The 22,140-nt window shown below is 32.2% G+C and overlaps 1 protein-coding gene across 12 annotated transcripts in view; it reads left to right on the top strand.

The window, feature by feature from the left end:
* Nucleotides 1-22,140, top strand: part of LOC119608058 (protein phosphatase 1 regulatory subunit 12A) — a 95,390-nt gene that overhangs the window by 33,742 nt on the left and 39,508 nt on the right. For 6 of the 12 annotated variants that reach the window (XM_037962307.1, XM_037962311.1, XM_037962305.1 and 3 more), the window contains 6 exons: nt 12,465-12,577; nt 12,965-13,265; nt 16,387-16,643; nt 16,705-16,802; nt 21,698-21,817; nt 21,908-22,001. In XM_037962307.1, the coding sequence (XP_037818235.1) occupies nt 12,465-12,577; nt 12,965-13,265; nt 16,387-16,643; nt 16,705-16,802; nt 21,698-21,817; nt 21,908-22,001 (983 nt within the window). The remainder of the gene's footprint in view (nt 1-12,464; nt 12,578-12,964; nt 13,266-16,386; nt 16,644-16,704; nt 16,803-21,697; nt 21,818-21,907; nt 22,002-22,140) is intronic. The other 6 variants (XM_037962309.1, XM_037962317.1, XM_037962316.1 and 3 more) reach the window with 2 other exon arrangements.

Raw genomic sequence — 22,140 nt, 5'->3', positions numbered from 1 at the left:
TTTAGACTAGAAACTATGCTATAGACTAGACTAGAAACTATGCTATAGACTAGACTTTAGACTAGACTTAAGACTAGACATTAGACTAGACTTTATACTAAACTTTAGACTAGACTTTAGACTAGACTTAATACTAGACTTTACACTAAACATTAGCCTAGAGTTTAGACTAGACTTTAGACTAGACTTTAGACTTGACTTTAGACTTGACTTTAGACTAGGCCTTAGACTGAACTTTATGTAGAATAGAATAGACTATAAACTAGTCTGTAGACCAGAGTATAGGCTAGACAAAGGTTTTACAGCGTAATTTTCCGATATCAAAAATTACCAGATTTTCCAAGCCTGGCATAATTTATCAATTCCACTTCTTCTGGTTATATTGCGAGTTCATAGATGTATAAGTTAAACCAACGATAAACAAAGACTGTTTTATTATTTATGTGGGACCCAATCTGGGGAGGGTGCAAACAATGTTTGTAATCAAGAGTATAAAAAAGCTCTTTGTGTTACTCTGAGTTAAATAGAGATGTCTATAGGACCCTAAACTGAAAAACTTCTGGGACGAATTTTTGTTTGATCCAAAGATTCTTGACTCTACTAGTCAATCGGCTCAGGTGCTAAATTTCAACAGTAGAAGGACAATCCGGCACTTCTAACAAATTTGATTAGATTCGTTAGTGACCCTTCTTTGATATAATTCTCTCTTGTAAAGTGGGGCAGTCACATAAAATGTGTCTGACCCCCTGGAGTGTTGCTACGAATTCCATTTGGACTTTTAGTAACCGTTGTTATATAGTATAATATTGACACTACCGGTCAATCGGCTCAGATGCCTATGCTTCCATAGAAAACAATCAGGCTATTCTAACAAATTAGATTATATTCGACTTTATCGCTTTCGAATTTAAAGTCTTGGTAGATGCAAGACTGAAGATATTAATGGTCGACGTCTTGACATTAAGTACACGGATATTTCTCGCAGCCGTATAGGGGGCGTAAATTTAAATCTGAAAAACATTTCAGATGGAGACGAAGAGTTCGAGCTCATTTGAGAAAATTCTTGAACCTGTAGTAGTTTTTCAACTATCAGTTATACATCTGAGCTTCAGACAGTTTTAATATCCCAAACTTTTGTATTCAGATTCTGGAAGGTCCTATCAAAACTTGATGCCATTAAATGTTAAGATATAGCTTTTTAGTGAAGCGCTGGCAAGAGTAAAGTTTAAAAAAGATTAAATGTCATAGAATGATGTTAAAAACTTTGAAAGGATTGCGAAGTCAACTTAACTTCTATTTAAGAATATCGAAAAAACCAAATGGAAAACCGGATGTAAAGAAAATACTACCTTTTATTATTCAGCGTTTCCCATTAATAAACAGACTAAATCTGTTTTATTACATGAATTTCTTTGATAAATTTCAAATAAAATCAATAAATACAGCCAAATTCAAAATGTTTATAGAAAAACAATAAAGAAAATAGAAATAAAAAAATAAATTAAAAATTTTACTCAATATTAACCCATGTTGACAATAGATTTTATTTAATAATTTTTCCGAAATATTATGAGTCCCAATATCTTAGTATATGGTTTTTCATAACGATATATTGTTCAATACTTTTATGAAATTTCGAGAGTAATAATTTTGAAAATGAAACGAATGTCAAATTACAGCGTTTGAAAGCTTGAGAAAATTAAAATGGAGGTTTCGATCGTTATTAGAGAAGTAAATAAATTTAATAATTATTATGTAAATATTTGAAACCAATGTAATTGCTGTTCCTCAAAGGTTTAAGCTGCCCAAATTAAAATTTACGTAAATGTAAAGTAGCATTTTAGAGTAATATTCATATAAATGAAAATCATACATTTCAAAAAATTAATAAAAAAATCTGGACAAGTGCCAATTAATTAATTAAACATAAGAAAAATGAATTGTATACACGCATTCGGGCAAATAAAAAAAAAAAACATTGATGTTTTTCTTTAAATTGGATACATGACCTCCCACATGGGAATAATAAAATAATTAAACAGAATAAAAAAATAATAATATACAAACAATTTAGGAGAATTTAACAGACATTTTGTAAAATAGCAGACACGAAAAAAAAAATCGTAATAACAAAAATTTCAACAATTAAACATTTCTCAAGATGGTTCATGACTTAAAATCATTTGGTATGTCCTACACGCAACGTATCAGCTGATCCGTGGGATTTTTGTAGAATTAGTAAATATTTAAATATTTTTAAAAACTTAATGTGTAAAGTGGCCCAAGCTTTTGAGGAGCCATATCTTCCAAGTTGATGTTGAAGTGTAATACCATTTTGATCGGATCCTTCCTTTGTGGGAACTCTTAAGAGCTCCACATCTAGAACTTCTCTAGCCGCAATCGCGTAGTGTAAAATCTTAAACACCTTCGATGATGAAATTTGATCATATTCAGATCTAACTCATTTTTTGGCGATCTTATAGGTGCCCTTAAGGGAAACAGTTACAGTCTTTACCATATGTGTAATGTGGCCCAAGCTTTTGAGAAGCTCTAAGTTGATATTATAAGTTAAATAACATTTTGTTCGGATTCTTTCCTTGTGGGAACTCTTAAGAGCTCCACAGCTAGAATTTCTCTAGCCGCATTCGCCGAATGAAAAATCTTGAACACCTTCAAAGCTGAAGGTTGATCATATTCTGATCTAACTCATTTATTAACGTTCTTATGGGTGCCCTTAAGTGAAACAGGTAAAAACTTCTGTTTCTTCTACTTCGTTTCAGGTTTCTTGGACACATTGTCTTACATATATACTTTAAACATTTGAGAAACTATCTTGCCCCTGCCAACCTTCGTTCTTCATCTTCTCAGTCTCAGTAACAGGAGGGAAACTGACAGTTATCCGACTTTGAGCAAAGCCTTTCTGTCTGCCACTGGTTTTCCTTAAGGGCTCTTTCACCTTTCGACCACTATTTTCTCTATCCTCCCTCCCACTACATATTTTCGTTCCAACATAATGCACTGGATAAGTTTAGGGGCAGCACCCCAAGAAAAACAAGATAAAAAGACAAAAAGTGATCTCTGGCAAATTCCAACGCTGAAACGCTGAAGCTGTAGGTCCACACCACGCGTCTGTCAAAAGAACAGAATCAATGTATTTGTATGCTGCAAGTTACATGTACGAACTTCAATGTTTCTACCGGTTTGTGTACTTATGTTATAAAAACTGGTTCCAGCATACTCATTCGTTCGTTTCCATCGCACACATTTTATTTACATCATTCTTAATGAAAAACCCCAAAATGAGTTAAGTTTATACCGACAGTTCATAATATTGTATCAATAGGGTCTGTTATATTGCGTCCGATTTCTGTGCTCATGTTATATAAAACTGGGTCTTGCATATTAACTCGTTGCAGAGTTTTCATCTTAGACATTTCGTTTGAATCATTCTGTAAATTTATACCGACAATTCAAAATAGTGTATCATTAGGGCCATGATATGGTTAGAAGTACTAGATCGAGAATATCTCGGAAGTTAAAGTCTAGTCAATTTAAATTTAAGTTCCTTCGTCGGAAGAATCTTCGTTTTATCATCCAGATGATATTTCTAAATGATTTACAAAAGCCTGTGATGGTATTATCTGAGTTTCGTCATCGGCATAATCTTCGTTTCATTATTCAGATGATATTCCGAGATTAAAATTAGGATCTGATGATTCGCACAAGAACACATTGGATATTGGTTGCATTTTCGAGAATTTGTATATTGCTATAAAAGTTACTACTTATTGGAGTTGCTTTAAATTAAGGAACAAAGTGGGACTGGATTTCTATATTAAAGATAAAGAAACAGAATCACAACACTAAATTCCTGGCAGAAGTCCGAGCAATAACGGAATGCGTTAATAGGATTAAGCCCACAACATATTGATAAATCTAATACCGCATGGGATTGTAAAAAAACTCTAACTAAATACTCTACCAGAGGTAAGTTTTACATCATATGGGTACCAATCCGCTCGACAACGAAATTGCAAATGTAATAGCTTAAAAGGCAAAGGAGCTGGAGTAAATCTGACGGACGCAAAACCACTTGACTTAACGATGGCAGAATGTCGAAGTGCTTTACGTGAACACCTGCCATGTTGGCCTATTTTACGGCGATCTTTATCAGCCGCTGGGTGAGCTTCTGTGACGACTCTCCACCTCCGCTTTGTGTATCGTACACGTAGGTGGCAATTTTTTTGCATGGCTGTGCCGGTTCATATACAAGCAATTTGCTCAAGTACTCGAACTATCCAATCTCTGACCATTGCTGCCCGCAACAGTCCTTTAACCGACATTATCTTCCCGCAAATTTGGGTTTAAACCACAGCCACTACGTGGATTCCAAAGGAACCTCAACCAACTTACCAACCATGACAAAGTCCTGCGGGCAACTGGCCACCCGTAGTTCTAGATTATGTGGTTCTCTGGATGAACAACATGTCAAATCATTCCAAGGATAAATTTGATCATCACCAGTTTATAGACAGGGCAGACTATAGGTATTTGTAGCACCTCTTTTCCCCGGGATTGCAGTTACACCAAGATAGGTTCTTTCATCAAGGTAACATGCCTCCGGGGGGAACAACGAGGGCAGAATTAAAACTATGGTTCAGTGAAACACAACAGTGGGTAGAACCACAAAGATCAAATGAGGTGACCCTAACGAGAGCAGGACGAGAAGTCTCCTAAAAGTAAGCAAGACTGAAGATAGTATGTTGGAATGTATACTGTGAGTGGATACGGGAACAGTTATACAATTTTGTATAACTGTCCCTACACAGAAGAAATAAGAAATATACACGCCTGGTACCAAATTGACATCAAAGTGTTTATAATTTTTCAATAACATCCGTTGTCAAAGTATATACATACGTACGACAACACTATGTAATGATGACAACTCAACGTTGTCAACATTACAATAATTCGTTATCGAAATTTACATTTTATACACATCCGTTGTCTAAATGTTAACAAATGTGGTAAGCCCTCTATTGGCAACGGATTGTTTGTCAATAGTGAACGTTTAGACAAAGGATGTGTATAAAATTTAGATTTCGACAACGAATTATTGCAATGTTGTCAACATTATATAGTGTTTGTCGTACGTACAGTATTGTTCGAAACCTAAGCAACTTTTTTTGGCATTGTATACAAAGTGCTATATTTTCTATTTTAATTGATTTATTCAAAATTATATAATTGATAATAATAACATTATGTGTCTACATTATAATAACAACAACAAAAGTTTATTTCCATTTCGCTGTGAGTTACAAGAAATAATAACTGAATTAACTCCATAAATAGCTGTTCGAAACTTAAGCAACTTTTTGATCTTCTTATGAAAATCTTTGGTCCTTTTGAGTTCCAAACACCTTTATGGAATAGATTAGTTACTAGTGTAGTTCGTAATGAATCCCACGGGGATTTTAAGCCATTCGCAAGCTGCAATGTTTTCTAAAACTGCGAGTTTCGACCCAGCGGTTCAGAATGCCGAACAGCATCTCTAAGGGACTTGAGTCGGGAGATTTTGATAAACAATCAAAGAGTTTGGGTCCCATTACTCGATAACTCCTCTTAAATCAACTTTGCCAAAGGTTTTGGTTCATTATCATGCTGAAAATCGCAATAAAGTAAGTTGTTCTGTTCAATGTACTTAATCCTATGGTTCATTTTGTTGGCCAAAAATGTCCCAGAAAGTAAAACAATACAATTTTATTTGTATTTCAACATCAGGACTTACTCTACTCACTAAAAATCTTGCCCACAATCTTAATTGTTTGACCTTCATGCTTTTTTAAGTCTTTAATGTACGATAATGTAACCGCATATGAATCCCGCAGTGACATGGCACAGAGTTTATTTAAAGAAATTCGATTTTTTCAAAAATGTTGTACAATTTTGGGTAGAATATTGAAATAGATTACGCAAGACTAATAAAAACAGTTTTATTTACAAACGGGTCCACATTTTCCTTTCCTAAATTCAAAAAGAGTATGCGAGGCCCAAAGGCTGAAGGAAATATTACAATATACCCTTTTAGTAAAGGCCCAATAATGAATGGAGTGCAAAAATTTAAGGCTGTGGCCACGTTTTTTGAAGAGAAGGGTTAGTCCTGATGTTGAAACACAAACAAAGTTGGATTGTTTTTCCTTTTGGGGCGTTTTTCTCCAACAAAATGAATCATACGATTGAGTACACCGAACAGAACAACTTACTTTATTGCGATTTTCAGCATGATAATGAACCAAAACCTTTGGCAAAGTTGATCTAAGAGTTGTTATTGGGTAATAGGACCCAAATTATTTGATTGTCCATCAAAATCTCCTGACTCAAGTCCTTTAGAGATGCTGATCGGCATTCTGAAGCTCTGGGTCGAAACTCGCAGTTTTAGAAAACATAGCAGCTTGCGAATGGCTTAAGATCCGCTTGGGATTCATTACGAACTACACTAGTAACTAATCTATTCCATAAAGGTGTTTGGAACTCAAAAGGACCAAAGATTTTCATAAGAAGATCAAAAAGTTGCTTAAGTTTCGAACAGCTATTTATGGAGTTAATTCAGTTATTATTTTCTTGTAACTCACAGCGAAATGGAAATAAACTTTTGTTGTTGTTATTATAATGTAGACACATAATGTTATTATTATCAATTATATAATTTTGAATAAATCAATTAATATAGAAAATATAGCACTTTGTATACAATGCCAAAAAAAGTTGCTTAGGTTTCGAACAATACTGTATGTATATACTTTGACAACGGATGTTATTGAAAAATTATAAACAGTTTGGTGTCAATTTGGTATCAGTTGTGTATATTTCACTTTCCCTCTGTGTATAGTGACCTTGGTGTATTTCTTCGGATTTGATGTAGTTACATCTTCCTATCAACGTAACCTATGAAAGTTGCCATGCCTTCTGCTGCTAGTTTACCCATGTTGCTGATTCAAAATTTAAAGTTTTTAGCTGATTTACCAAATATAGTTCTTAATGGGAAATGTCCCAACCACCATTGTTAGTGTAATTATTCCTTGAACATATTATTATTCTTAGAAAACTGTTTATATACTTCATAGGGGAAGTGCCATGCCCACTATTGCTATTTTGCCAATAATTTTCCTAAACGTTTATAGGGATTTCAGAAATGATCCTGCAACCTTCGTTTGTAGAACTACTGGGTCCAATAACAATAATTCCGCAAATATTTTCACTGATCACTAAACTGATTTCATATTTCAAATATTTTTGATTCTAGATTTTTTTTAAATTCTAATTTTACTTTCATTATTACAAATAACAATCATAAAATTTACAAATAAAATTTTGTTATTGTTATTATTAAACATCAATCTATAGTAAATATTTACTTTAAATATTATATATAATTTTATTTAAACCAAACAATTTTGAGGAAAAAAAAATCCCATTTTGAAATTGTAATAATACTAATAATATTGATAATAAAATACCAACAAAATAATACTAATATCGTATAAACAATTTTGATTTGATATCGATATTACGTTAGAATTTAGAAATTGAATATAATGAAAACAAACAATTATTCTTTTGCTCTACATATGTATGTACGAAGTCTAGTGTGTGTGTGTGTTTGCTGTTTGGGGAATTGGCAGAATTTCCGTTAAATATTTCGATGATATCATCTTTTATAATTTAAAAAAATTTTCTTTTGTTTTTTTCTTACAATACATTTTTTTATACCCTACACCACTTTAGTGGGGAGGGTATATTGGATTTGTGCTGATGTTTGTAACATACAAAAATATTCGTCCTAGACCCACCTTAAAGTATACCAATCGGCTTAGAATCGTTTTCTGAGTCGATTAAGCTATGTCCGTCCGTCCGTCCGTCTGGCTGGCTGTCCATGTAAACCTTGTGCGCAAGGTACAAGATAATTGGATGAAATTTGGCACGCACGTTTTATTTGACCTATTGAAAATGGTTAAAATCGGTCCATTATTTCACCTAGCCCCCATAGAACAAAACCTCCGAAAAGGGCTTCTGAGCAATGAAATTCAGCACAATAAAATATTATGTCAATATAAATATATTCACAAAATTTTATCGGGCTTGGTCCATATTTGCCCCTAGCCCCCATATAAAGCCTCTTTCAGAAAATTAGTTTTTCATCCATAAATTGCTTAAATGTATCGGAATAAGGGAATATTGAAGATAAATGCTTTATTATGAAAAATAAATCAAAAATAAATTCATAACTGGTGTAGGGTATCATATGGTCGGCCACGCCCGACTATAATTTCTTACTTGTTGCTTTTCATAATTTGTTGTTATTTTTTTTTGAAATATTTATGAATAAATGAATGAATGTGTGGTGTAGTAGGTTCTGTACTATAGACTGATAAATTTTCATATCACTGCAGTTTTCTTTTTTTATAGTAGAAATTTTATTATTATTTAATGTTATTAAAAAAAAGTTGTCAAAACATAATTTATTATTTTATTATCAAAACGAATATAGATAACAGTCGGTACATCAATTATTCAAATTAATATTACCAAAGGCGCACGTTTTCGAAAGATCGAATTACCAGTCCTGGGATATACTTTTTATTCTTCGAGGTTGTTGACAGTAAATTGTTTTAAAATGTTTTCCTCTTAAACACTATAATTATTTAAATCTATTTTATTATTTTAACCATTTGTTAAAACAAACTATTCATTAATTTTGTTTAACACCAAATTTGTTTAATGTTATTTAATCTATTCATTCTAAAGATAGCATTCGATAACGGAGTTTTGAGTTTCGTTCTAAACAATTTGTAAAATAAACAATATAGAAAAAAAAAACAACAACAAAACAAATACTGTGTCTACACATCATTTTAATGGTGATTAAATAATAGACAAAATTTTATTGGCATATTTGTTATTTCTTTATTTTTAACAATAAATATTCGCATAAATTATTTAAATGTTTGGCAAGAATTTCTATAGAAAATGTATATTTTTATCACTTTTGTTTTTGACAAAAAAATAAAAAATAATAATTATAATACACCGAGTCGGAGATTATGGGGGTTCAATACGGAAAAATATTAAAGGATTTTTTTTGCAATATTTTATTCAAATTCAAATCTAGAGCTACATATATTTAAATTCTCAATAAAATTTCTGAAACTCTGTTTTTTGGACATTAATCCTAAAAATTATACAATCAGTGTTCGTGAAAGCCTGACAATGATAAATAAAGCTCTAAATTCCTCTGAATCCGCAAGTCCAATTTTGTATTGCAGCGCCCATAATCTTGTAAGTCCATTCAGAGTACCATCATACTAATCTCAGATTTGGTCATTTTGTGGAGGCTTCTCGTCTTGCTCTCGTTAGGGTCATCCGATCGTTTCATTCCAAGAGGCCTTATATTAAATGCTGCCCTCGTAGCGTTAAATGGTTATACGTTCGTCTGGTTAACTATCTCGAACTTCTTTCCCTATTACATTCGTTCTTTTATTGCCGACTACTCCCAAGTGGTCTGTTACCCATCTGATGTAAACCTTACCTCTGAAAAAGTATTCGGGTAGAACTTTCTTATAATCCATTTCGTTCTAAGATATAACATTATCTCCTGATAACGCCCAAATTGCCTTCTATCTGTCGGTAAATATATTATTTTAATCCAATTTACGCATTTTGTTATTGCTCGGACTTCTGCCTGGATGCTAGTGCTGTGATTAGTTGGAATATATCTATTTCTGGGTTTTCAATGAAGAACCCCATGCCCTCCTCTTTGTCGCCCTATTTTAGAGCCATCAGTGTATCAACGGATTCCTGCGAGTATTTTCTCTAATGTTCCGCTTGATCATGACATTCTATCTGGGATCAGTGTGTATAGCCTTAGTTAGTTAGTTAGTTAGTTAGTTAGTTTTTTAGTTAGTTGGTTAGTTAGTTAGTTAGTTAGTTAGTTAGTTAGTTAGTTAGTTAGTTAGTTAGTTAGTTAGTTAGTTAGTTAGTTAGTTAGTTCGTTAGTTTTTCGTTAGTTAGTTAGTGTTCGTTCGTTAGTTCGTAGTTTTAGTTCGTTCGTTTTTCGTTAGTTCGTTTCGTTCGTTCGTTCGTTCGTTGTTCGTTCGTTCGTTCTTCTCTGTTCGTTCGTTCGTTCGTTCGTTCGTTCGTTCGTTCGTTCGTTCGTTCGTTCGTTCGTTCGTAGTTCGTTTCGTTCGTTCGTTCGTTCGTTCGTTCGTTGTTCGTTCGTTCGTTCGTTGTTCGTTCGTTTAGTTCGTTCGTTCGTTCGTTCGTTCGTTAGTTCGTTCGTTCGTTCGTTCGTTTCGTTCGTTCGTTCGTTTAGTTCGTTCGTTGTTCGTTTTCGTTCGTTCGTTCGTTAGTTCGTTTCGTTCGTTCGTTCGTTCGTTTCGTTCGTTCGTTCGTTTTCGTTTCGTTCGTTCGTTCGTTTTTTCGTTCGTTCGTTCGTTCGTTCGTTCGTTGTTCGTTCGTTCGTTCGTTTCGTTCGTTCGTTCGTTCGTTCGTTCGTTCGTTCGTTCGTTCGTTCGTTCGTTCGTTCGTTCGTTCGTTCGTTTCGTTCGTTCGTTCGTTTTCGTTCGTTTCGTTTCGTTCGTTCTTCGTTCGTTCGTTCGTTGTTCGTTTCGTTCGTTCGTTCGTTCGTTCGTTCGTTCGTTCGTTCGTTCGTTCGTTCGTTCGTTCGTTCGTTCGTTCGTTCGTTCGTTCGTTCGTTCGTTTCTTCGTTCGTTCTTCGTTCGTTCGTTCGTTCGTTTTTTCGTTCGTTCGTTTTCGTTGTTCGTTCGTTCGTTTCGTTCTTCGTTCGTTTCTTCGTTCGTTCGTTCGTTCGTTTCGTTCGTTTCGTTCGTTCGTTTGTTCGTTCGTTCGTTCGTTCGTTCGTTCGTTCGTTCGTTCGTTCGTTCGTTCGTTCGTTCGTTCGTTCGTTCGTTCGTTCGTTCGTTCGTTCGTTCGTTCGTTCGTTCGTTCGTTTCGTCGTTCGTTCGTTCGTTTCGTTCGTTCGTTCGTTCGTTCGTTCGTTCGTTCGTTTCGTTCGTTCGTTCGTTTTCGTTCGTTCGTTCGTTCGTTCGTTCGTTCTTCGTTCGTTCGTTCGTTCGTTTCGTTCGTTCGTTCGTTCGTTCGTTCGTTCGTTCGTTCGTTCGTTCGTTCGTTCGTTCGTTCGTTTCGTTCGTTCGTTCGTTCGTTCGTTTTTTCGTTCGTTCGTTCGTTCGTTCTTCTTCGTTCGTTCGTTCGTTCGTTCGTTCTTCGTTCGTTCGTTCGTTCTTCGTTCGTTCGTTCGTTCGTTCGTTTTCGTTCGTTCGTTTTTCGTTTTCGTTCGTTCGTTCGTTCGTTCGTTCGTTCGTTCGTTCGTTCTTTTCGTTCGTTCGTTTCGTTTCGTTCGTTTCGTTCGTTCGTTCGTTCGTTCGTTCGTTCGTTCGTTCGTTCGTTCGTTCGTTTCGTTCGTTCGTTCGTTCGTTCGTTTCGTTCGTTCGTTCGTTCGTTCGTTCGTTCGTTTTCGTTCGTTCGTTCGTTCGTTGTTCGTTCTTCGTTCGTTCGTTCGTTCGTTGTTCGTTCGTTCGTTTCGTTTCGTTCGTTCGTTCGTCGTTCGTTCGTTCTTTCGTTCTTTCGTTCGTTTTCGTTCGTTTTCGTTTCGTTCGTTCGTTCGTTCGTTCGTTTCTGTTTCGTTCGTTCGTTCGTTCGTTCGTTCGTTCGTTCGTTCGTTCGTTCGTTCGTTTTCGTTCGTTCGTTCGTTCGTTTCGTTCGTTGTTCGTTGTTCGTTCGTTCGTTCGTTCGTCTTCGTTCGTTTCGTTCGTTCGTTCGTTCGTTCTTTCGTTCGTTCGTTTCGTTCGTTCGTTCGTTCGTTTCGTTCGTTCGTTCGTTTCGTTTCGTTCGTTGGTTTCGTTCGTTCGTTCGTTGTTGTTCGTTCGTTCGTTCGTTCGTTCGTTCGTTCGTTCGTTCGTTCGTTCGTTCGTTCGTTCGTTCGTTCGTTCGTTCGTCTCCACCACCTCTAAGGCATCAGACTTAGAAATGTATAGGTCTACAGGCAATCGCCATCAGACAGAGCGATATAAATCTTATAAATGGAGAAAGTTTCTGAAAAAGACACTTCCAGACCCACACCAACCACGAAAACATCCTCCAAAATAGTACCGTGAACCAACGTCTAGAGGAATTTAACGTTCTCAGACCTGAATTCAAGTTATTGTTAGGCTATTCAAGAACCAACAGTGGGACTACTGACAGATCCGATTTAGATTCCAAAACTCTGCGGAATTAACGAGTAATAGTGCAACGGAAAAACCATCTAAACCCAAGGTCAAAGAGAAGTAGTCAAGTTTTAGGAAATTTTTGTCACTTTATGATTTAGAACTGTCATAGATTTTTAAGGCCCATTATCATTATATAGTTATTAATTTTATCTTTTTATTTCCATCTAATTTTAGGCCTGCATCGATGACAATTTAGAAATGGTTGAATTTCTAGTAGAACAAGGAGCCGATATAAACAGACAAGATAATGAAGGTTGGACACCCCTGCACGCTACAGCCTCATGTGGGTAAGTGTGCTTAACAAAAGAATATTTCATTAAATTTATCTATTTAATAAATATTAATGTTATTGGTGTTAACGTCGACGGCAACAGAAAAGTTTGTGTAAACGTTGCAGCAGCAGCAGTAGCAACCGCTTTCTAAACCTCAAAGAAAAAATAAACAAATAACAAAATTGCATAATTTTGAATTTCATCATCTAAACAAACGAAAAAAAAAAATGAAAAACGTTTTATTTTCTATTTCTTCTAATTTCACTTTGTCTATGCTTGCTGGCTGGCGGTTGCATTAAAATTTTCTTTTTTTATATTATTTCTTAAATGCCTCTTAATTTGTTTGTTAAAATAAAAAATTTTGTGTATATTTGTTGTTGTTTTTTTTTTTGTTCGTTTCAGTTTTGTAAGCATAGCACGTTATTTAGTTGAACATGGTGCCGATGTTGCAGCCGTCAATAGTGATGGTGATTTAGCCGTGGACTTGGCTGTCGACATCCAACATTTGCCCATGATTGATTTCATGCAAAAAATGGTGTCCGAACAACAAATTGATTGTGCTAAAGCCCGTCAAGCCGAAGAACAACAAATGTTGAGCGATGCCAAAAAATGGTTGCGTAGCGATGCCTCTGAAGTTGATCGACCACATCCAAAAACAGGTGCAACAGCGCTGCATGTGGCAGCAGCTAAAGGTTATACAAAGGTAATTTCAATTTTCACATTTAGGTTGTGATTTGTTTGCTTTTATTTTTGTTTAGGGGGGTTTGTTTTAATTGTAATTTAAAATATTTTTTTTGTGGGTAAATTGAAATACAAATGAAATAATGTTGATTTTCTTTTAGTTGTGAATTTGATTTGATATTTGAAATTAGTGATGGAATAGCAATTTTCCTTATAGAACTACTCGATCCATTTCAGATATGATTGCGTTTGTTATTTATAGGTTCAAAACCGTAGTTACATATTTGGTATTAGTTTAATCAGCAGTGTTATCTTTCACGCCTAAGTCAAGACTGCTCTACAGTCAGTTCTGTTGTCAAGATTATAGACTGAACTATGAATAGTCGAGCCTATAAACTGAACTATAGTCCAGAGTATAGACTGTTCTATAGTCAAGACTATAGACTGATCTATAGTCAAGACTATAGACTGATCTACAGTCAAGACTATAGACTGATCTATAGTCAAGACTATCGACTGATCTACAGTCAAGACTATAGACAGATCAATAGTCAAGACTATAGACTAATATATAGTCAAGACTATAGACTGATCTATAGTCAAGACTATAGACTGATCTATAGTCAAGACTATAGACTGATCTATAGTCAAGACTATAGACTGATCTATAGTCAAGACTATAGACTGGTCTATAGTCAAGACTATAGACTGATCTATAGTCAACACTATAGGCTGATCTATAGTCAAGACTATAGACTGATCTATAGTCAAGGCTATAGACTGATCTATAGTCAAGACTATAGACTCATCTATAGTCATGACTATAGCCTGATCTATAGTCAAGACTATAGACTGATCTATAGTCAATACTATAGACTGATCTATAGTCAAGACTATAGACTGATCTATAGTCACGACTATAGACTGATCTATAGTCAAGACTATAGACTGATCTATAGTCAAGACTATAGACTGATCTATAGTCAAGACTATAGACTGATCTATAGTCAAGACTATAGACTGATCTATAGTCAAGACCAAAGACTGATCTATAGTCAAGACTATAGACTGATCTACAGTCAAGACTATAGACTGATCTATAGTCAAGACTATAGACTAATATATAGTCAAGACTATAGACTGATCTATAGTCAAGACTATAGACTGGTCTATAGTCAAGACTATAGACTGATCTATAGTCAATACTATAGACTGATCTATAGTCAAGACTATAGACTGATATATAGTCAAGACTATATACTGATCTATAGTCAAGACTATAGACTGATCTATAGTCAAGACTATAGACTGATCTATAGTCAAGACTATAGATTGATCTATAGTCTAAAAACTGATCTATAGTCAAGACTATAGTCTGATCTATATTCAAAACTATAGATTGATCTATAGTCTAAAAACTGATCTATAGTCAAGACTATAGACGGATCTAGGTATAGTAAAAACTATAGAATGATTTAAAGTCAAGACTATAGACTGATCTATAGCCAAGACTATAGACTGATCTATAGTTAAGACTATAAACTAATCTATAGTCAAGACTATAGACTGATCTAGGTATAGTAAAAACTATAGAATGATCTAAAGTCAAGACTATAGACTGATCTATAGGCAAGACTATAGACTGATCTATAGTGAAGACTATAGACTGATCTATAGTCAAGACTATAGACTGATCTATAGTCAAGACTATAGACTGATCTATATTCAAGACTTTAGACTGATCTATAGTCAAGACTATAGACTGATCTATAGTCAAGACTATAGACTGATCTATAGTCAAGACTATAGACTGATCTATAGTCAAGACTATAGACTGATCTATAGTCAAGACTATAGACTGATCTATAGTCAAGACTATAGACTGATCTATAGTCAAGACTATAGACTGATCTATAGTCAAGACTATAGAGTGATCTATAGTCAAGACTACAGACTGATCTATTGTCAAGACTATAGACTGATCTATATTCAAAACTATAGATTGATCTATAGTAAAGACTATAAACTGATCTAGGTATGGTAAAAACTATAGTATGATCTAAAGTCAAGACTATAGACTGATCTAAAGTCAAGATTATAGACTGATCTATAGTCAAGACTATAGACTGATCTATAGTTAAGACTATAGACTGATCTATAGTTAAGACTATAGACTGATCTATAGTTAACACTATAGACTGATCAATAGTCAAGACTATAGACTGATCTATATTCAAGACTATAGACTGATCTATAGTCAAGACTATAGACTGATCTATACTTAAGACTATAGACTGATCTGTAAATATATATTGATCTATAGTTAAGACTATAGACTCATCTATAGTCAAGACTATAGACTGATCTATAGTCAAGACTATAGACTGATCTATAGTCAACACTATAGACTGATCTATAGTCAAGACTATAGACTGATCTATAGTCAAGACTATAGACTGATCTATAGTCAAGACTATAGACTGATCCATAGTTAAGAGTATAGACTGATTTATACTTAAGACTATAGACCAGTGGTGCTCAAACACATACTACCATAGACTACCATAGTTTTATTTGTGTTGGTAAAGCAGCAGAGAACAGAATTTAATTCAAAATAAAAGTATACTAATAAAATGACTACAAACTATAAAGTATATGCTAACTGTCAAATATTTATTATGGATTTTGACAGCCAGCGTATAGCAACGTCTATATATAAAAAACTATCAACTGTTCTCTCATGTCCTCCTACATTAATTCGGCTTTCTCAAAATTTTGTTGTTGTATTTCTGTGTGTATTTTAAAAACGTCGCGCACAGACCTTGCTTTGGCAAGTGCTGATCAGCAACTGATTTGATTTTGTTTTTCAAGTTGAGAGCAAACCAACTGATATTGCTCATTATAAAAAGAAGAAGAATTAAACCTATAGTGTATGTGTATCAACTTAGCGTCAGCAGAATTTTCTTACCCTATCACGCGTGCTATGACACGGCCATATTGAGCTTCTCTGCTATAGACTGATCTATAGTCAAGACTAAAGACTGATCTGTAGTCAAGAGAAGATTTCAGTCTTCAGTCTAACTAAAGTAAAATGTTAATTATTTCTTTATTAAAAAGTTAATTATTTCTTTATTCCCTAAAAGGTTTTAAGTTTATTGCTCGCGGGTCGTGCTAATGTTGATGCTAAAGATAATGATGGCTGGACACCACTGCATGCGGCAGCACATTGGGGACAAAAAGAATCCGCAGAAATGCTATTAGACGCCATGGCCGATATGGATGTAACAAATTATGCCGGACAAACCTGCATAGATGTAGCAGATCGTAAAATGGTTAAATTCCTTGAAGAATATAGAGCAAGTAACAAACGTATGAAACGAAGGCCATCTAGTCAAATCAGGTATAGTTGAAACAATTAACCCCTAAAAAATCTTTGTATTAATTATTATAAAATTTTACAGTAGAATCTCAGATACAATTGAAAATCATATCGATAAAACACCCACTAAAATTATACGTGTTGAAGTGCGACCAGAAAATAACAAGGATCATGTCAATGGTAAGTGTTAGGTTTAACATTAAAGGTATTTAATGTATCATACTTTTTAAGTAAATAGTTATGGATTTATAAAATTAAAAATTTAACAATATTCTATATATTTTCTTATACTTTTTTTTTCTTAAATGTATAATTTTGTTAAATGTGCGTGCTGCCTTTAATGGTGGGCGTGGTTGTTCTTCTTTTTTTTCTTTGTTGTTCATTTCATTGGATATTTTCATACACTCACACACATAGGGTCCCATGGGCGTTAGGGCAAATTGTTTTTCATTTCATTTATCATTCCATTAGTTTATAACATTTTAATTGAACCCTCCTCTTTAGCATTTTATCCCCACATGAGTTTGTCTTATTTGCATTTTATTTCATTTACAATGCGTCTCTCTTTTCATCTAAACATCGATCACAATTCATTGATAGATTTGTTTATTTTACCATATACGATCATTTTAATTTGTTTTAAATATTGATTTCGTTTGTGATTGGTTTTCGTTTTCTGTTATTCCCTTTTAAATATTTGATTTCTGTTTTGACCGTTTTTTTAAATGTTGTTTCATATTGTTGTTGATTGTTGTTAAATTCATTGTCTATAGCTTCTACGTCTATGGCCTCTACTTCGGGCCTAACGTCCAGTAGTTTACCAACTAATTCGGAATCCGAAGAAACTGATTCAGATTTAACCGATTCCACAGAGAGTTCGCATTCAACCAGCCTTTCTGATCGTGAAGGTATCTTTAGATTTGTAATGAACAATTTTTTTCTGTATTGTGTTGTTACTTTTTTTTTTTTAATGAACAAATAATTGCACGTTTTTTTTTTCTAAATTTTGAATAAATTTTTAGTTTCCTTGTTTTTTGGATAATTCTCTGAAAATTTTATATTTATTTTGAAAGAGTTAATTTGAAGATGGATCAAATAAAAGATTAAAAGGTCAATTTATTGTATCATTTTAGGGTCGCACCGAAATTGTTAGACTATAGACTGATCTATAGTCAAGACTATAGACTGATCTACAGTGAAGACTTTAGACTGATCTATAGTGAAGACTATAGACTGATCTATAGTCAAGACTATAGACTGATCTATAGTCAAGACTATAGACTGATCTATAGTCAAGACTATAGCATGATCTATAGTCAAGACTATAGACTGATCTATAGTCAAGACTATAGCATGATCTATAGTCAAGACTATAGACTGATCTATAGTTAAGACTATAGACTGATCTATAGTCAAGACTATAGCATGATCTATAGTCAAGTCAAGACTATAGCATGATATATAGTCAAGACTATAGACTGATCTATAGTCAAGACTATAGACTGATCTATAGTTAAGACTACAGACTGATCTATAGTTAAGACTATAGACTGACCTATAGTCAAGACTTTAGACTGATCTATAGTCAAGACTTTAGACTGATCTATAGTCAAGACTTTAGACTGGTCAAGACTTTAGACAAGTCTATAGACTGGTCTATAGTTAACACTACTGATATGTAGTGAATACTATAGATTTAGCTATAGTCAATTCTATGATCTGTATTCCAGATTAAAGACTGATCTATAGTCAAAACTATAAACTGATCTATAGTCGAGACTTGCATTTTTTGCCTTGAATTGCACTTTTAAGTCATTTTCTAAATAAAAAAAGAAGGAAACGTGATCCTTTATACAATTATAAGAGGATTAGCCCTTAAACGTATTATTATTAAAAATTTCCAGAATTAAAAAAAAATATTGCAATTTTGCCCCTAAATTGCACTTTTAAGTAATTTTCTAAATAAACAGGGAGGGAACATGTTGGTCTTATAACAAGAATCAAATTTTGGAATAGCTTAAATTATAAAATGTTTACAGTTTTTTTAATGTTGCCTTTTTGCCCTTAAATTGCATTTTTTCGATATTGTCGGAATAAAAGTTGAAATATAAGAAAACATTTTCATTTTTACAAAATTCTATTAAAAATATATTTCATTTCTGTTTAAAGTTTCTGGGGATTTCTTGAACGAAAAAAATTTGCAATTTAGCTCTTAAATTGCATTTTTTAATTATTTTCTGAAAAGAGTGAGAGGCAGAAAATGTGTTCATGAGAAAACTGGAAATTTTAAAACAGTTCAAATTGTAAAATATGTATCGTTTTTTCTTAAAAAATGATGCATTTTTGCATTTTTCTTTACATAAAAGAAAAGAGATAAAGGGCATTCTCTTTTTTCATAATCGATTCATAAAACAGAACAAAAATTTGAAAGTTTTTAAGGTTTTCTTGTAAAAAAGTTGCGTTTTTGCCTAAAAATTGATTTTTTTTTTTAAATTTCGGAATTTAAACGAAATTTCATCATAAAACTAAAAAAGAATTTATTTTAAAATAGTTAAAATTTTAAAATATTTGTAGTTTTGTAATTTGTAATTTTGGAATAAAAGATTAGGGATCGGAAGACATTTTTTTTCACTATTGGATCATAAAATCATCAAAAAAACTTTTTGCCCTTAAATTGCACTTTTAAGTAGATTTTTAAGTAAAACCCAAAATAGGGGGAACATGTTCGTTTTAACAAAACTTCGACATAAGTTTGGTAAAAGAAATTAAGACAAATTAAAATTCTGCAATATTTTTAAATTATATTCTGCCAAAAAATGTTGCTTTTTTGCACTTTATGCTTTTTTTTGTATTCAAGAGAAAAGTGGACATTTTCTTTTTTCAAAATTTTATCATAAAACTTATTTGAAAGTTTTTGGAGTTTTCTTCTACGAAAAAAGTGCATTTTTGCAGTTTATAAGCAAGTTTCGGAATAAAAAACAGAATGGAGGAAACATATTCTTTAAACTAAATTTCATCGTAAAATTTAAAAAAAAAAAAAAAAATAAAAAAAAGGTCAAATTTTCAAATAATTGTAGTTTTGTTTATTTCAAAAAATTTTGTCTTTTTGCCCTTAAATTGCATTTTATAAGGAATCAAGAGACATTTTTATTTTTCATGATTATATCATAAAACAAAACAATAATATTTTTAATGTATGTTTCTTAATAAAACCCAAAATAGAGGAGAAACATGTTCGTTTTAACAAAACTTCAACATAAGTTTGGAAAACAAAATTAAGAATAATTCAAATTCTAAAATGTGTTTCGTTATATCCTGTCGAAAAATGTTGACTTTTTGACCTTAAATTATATTTTATACACTTTTTTTGTATACAAGAGAGAAGTGGACATTTAACTTTCTTTTCAAAATTGCATCATAAAACTTATTTGAAAGTTTTTGGAGTTTTCTTCTACGAAAAAAGTGTCTTTTTGTCCTCAAAGTGCATTTTTTGCAGTTTTGCATTTAAATTGCACTTTTAAGTAATTTTCTTCTAAAAAAGTCTAAAAATGCATTTAAATTGCATTTTTAAGTAATTTTTTGAATATAAAAATGTAAAAGAGATTCAATTATAAAATTTGAAAGTTTTTGAAGTTTGTAGTTTTAAGTAATTTTCTTAAGAAACAGCTAAAAACAAATAACACTGGAAACAAAGTTTTCAATACACAGAAAAAAGTTTCAGCATAAATATTATGAACTGCTTTCATTGACTAAAGTTAATAATATTTAAGAATAAGTTCCTAAAATGTATGAATTTTTTCATTTTTATATTTTTAAACATAATCTAGAAGCCTTGACTTAAAATATTAAAAATTTTCTTTATATTTTTCTGTTTGTTAAAAAATGTTTGAAATTTTCTTTAGAAAATCTTTTATTTCTTTATGATTTTTAGATTGAAAACAATGAAATATGCGCGTAACATTTAACATTTTCTGAAGAATGGATGTTTAGCTATATGCTGGTTTTTTTATTTCATATTTTGTTTTCCAGCATTTTTATTTATTTATAATATAACAATTAAACATAAAAATTCGCTAATATGTGATTATTTTCTAAAAAATGGAAGATATTAATAGGTAACGGTTATTTATTTATTTATTGCATTTTTGATGAAAATCAAAGAAAATGAACAAAAAAAAAAACAAAAAAATCTTTCATGTACAAATTCATACATTTTATGAACTTTTAATATTCTGAATGAAAATGGTTTGGGAAGAAAAAGTCATGTTCGATTCATTCAATTTATTTCAAAATTCATTCCAAATATGAATTATTTTTTTCTGTGTATTTAAAATTATTAAAATATTTTTTATTTTCTGAAAAAAATGCATTTTTGTGCACTTTTGTATTTAAATTGCATTTTTAAGTAATTTTCTGAATGCGAAACAAAAATATAAGAAATTTTCTTATAAAATTGAAAATAAATTTTCAAATATTTAGATTTTTTGTTTTCTTTAACAAATTTTTTTTTGCTCTTAAATTTCTAATGTCCATAAAATTAAAAATAATATTTTAAATTTTTTAAAATTTTTGTGCAATTTTGCATTTTAATTGCACTTTTAAGTAATTTTTTGAATACAAAGTATTAATTTTAGATCTTGAAAATTCTTTTAAAATATTTACTTTTTTGATATATTTTTTGCCCTTAAATTGCATTTTTATATAATTCTGACCTTAAATTGCACTTTTTGTGATTTTCTAAATAACAAACAATTGAAAGTGTGAATATGTGTGAAACAAATTTTAGAATATTTTAAAATCTAAAATGTTTGGGGTTTTTTAAATCTTGCCTTTTTGCCCTAAAATTGCATTTTCATGTACTTTTCTGAACAAAATAAATGGGAACATTTCCTTTTTCCTAAAATTGTATAACAAAGACAAATTTGAATCCTTTTGGATTTATTTTCTTAATGAGAAATGTAAATTATATCTAAATATTTTTTTTTCTAATTTCGATAAACTTTTTAACACCCTTTAAATCATTTTATTAATAATTTTAATTACTTGTTATTTTTATTAACACCACTTATTTCTAGATGATAAATCATCTATGCAGAAAACTACAAATGAAACACCCGCCACAGAAGACGAGGCGCCATGGCGACGTAATAATGTCACACGTGTGCGTTCAACCAATGAAAGTCCAATTAAAAATCGTATGTATTTCTTCTTCTTTTTATTGATTTATTTTTTTCTAGTTTTTCTTTTCTTAAATTAATTAATAATAATTATTTACTTTGTAATAGAAGTTCCTGATAATGAAGTTAGCAAAACAAATAATGCCACCACAGAGACAGATGTTATTTTAAGACGAACTCAAAGCTTTGAGAATGATGAAAAGTAAGTACATATATTTTTATATTTAATGTTTAAAAAAAGAGGTTTAATTTTTGTCAAGCGTTTTTTTCCTTTGAACGTTTTAAAATTTTGTTTGAAAAAATTGTGTTGAAGAAAAAGTAAGCACTTTCAAAGGGGGCTT

The sequence above is a fragment of the Lucilia sericata genome, unplaced genomic scaffold (genome assembly GCF_015586225.1).
Source record: "Lucilia sericata isolate MDLA Ls3-8-SP2 unplaced genomic scaffold, ASM1558622v1 Contig000782F_arrow, whole genome shotgun sequence".
Taxonomy (NCBI): Eukaryota; Metazoa; Arthropoda; class Insecta; order Diptera; family Calliphoridae; genus Lucilia; species Lucilia sericata.
Note: the sequence above shows the minus strand (reverse complement) of the source record. Positions and strands in the feature narration are given on the sequence as shown.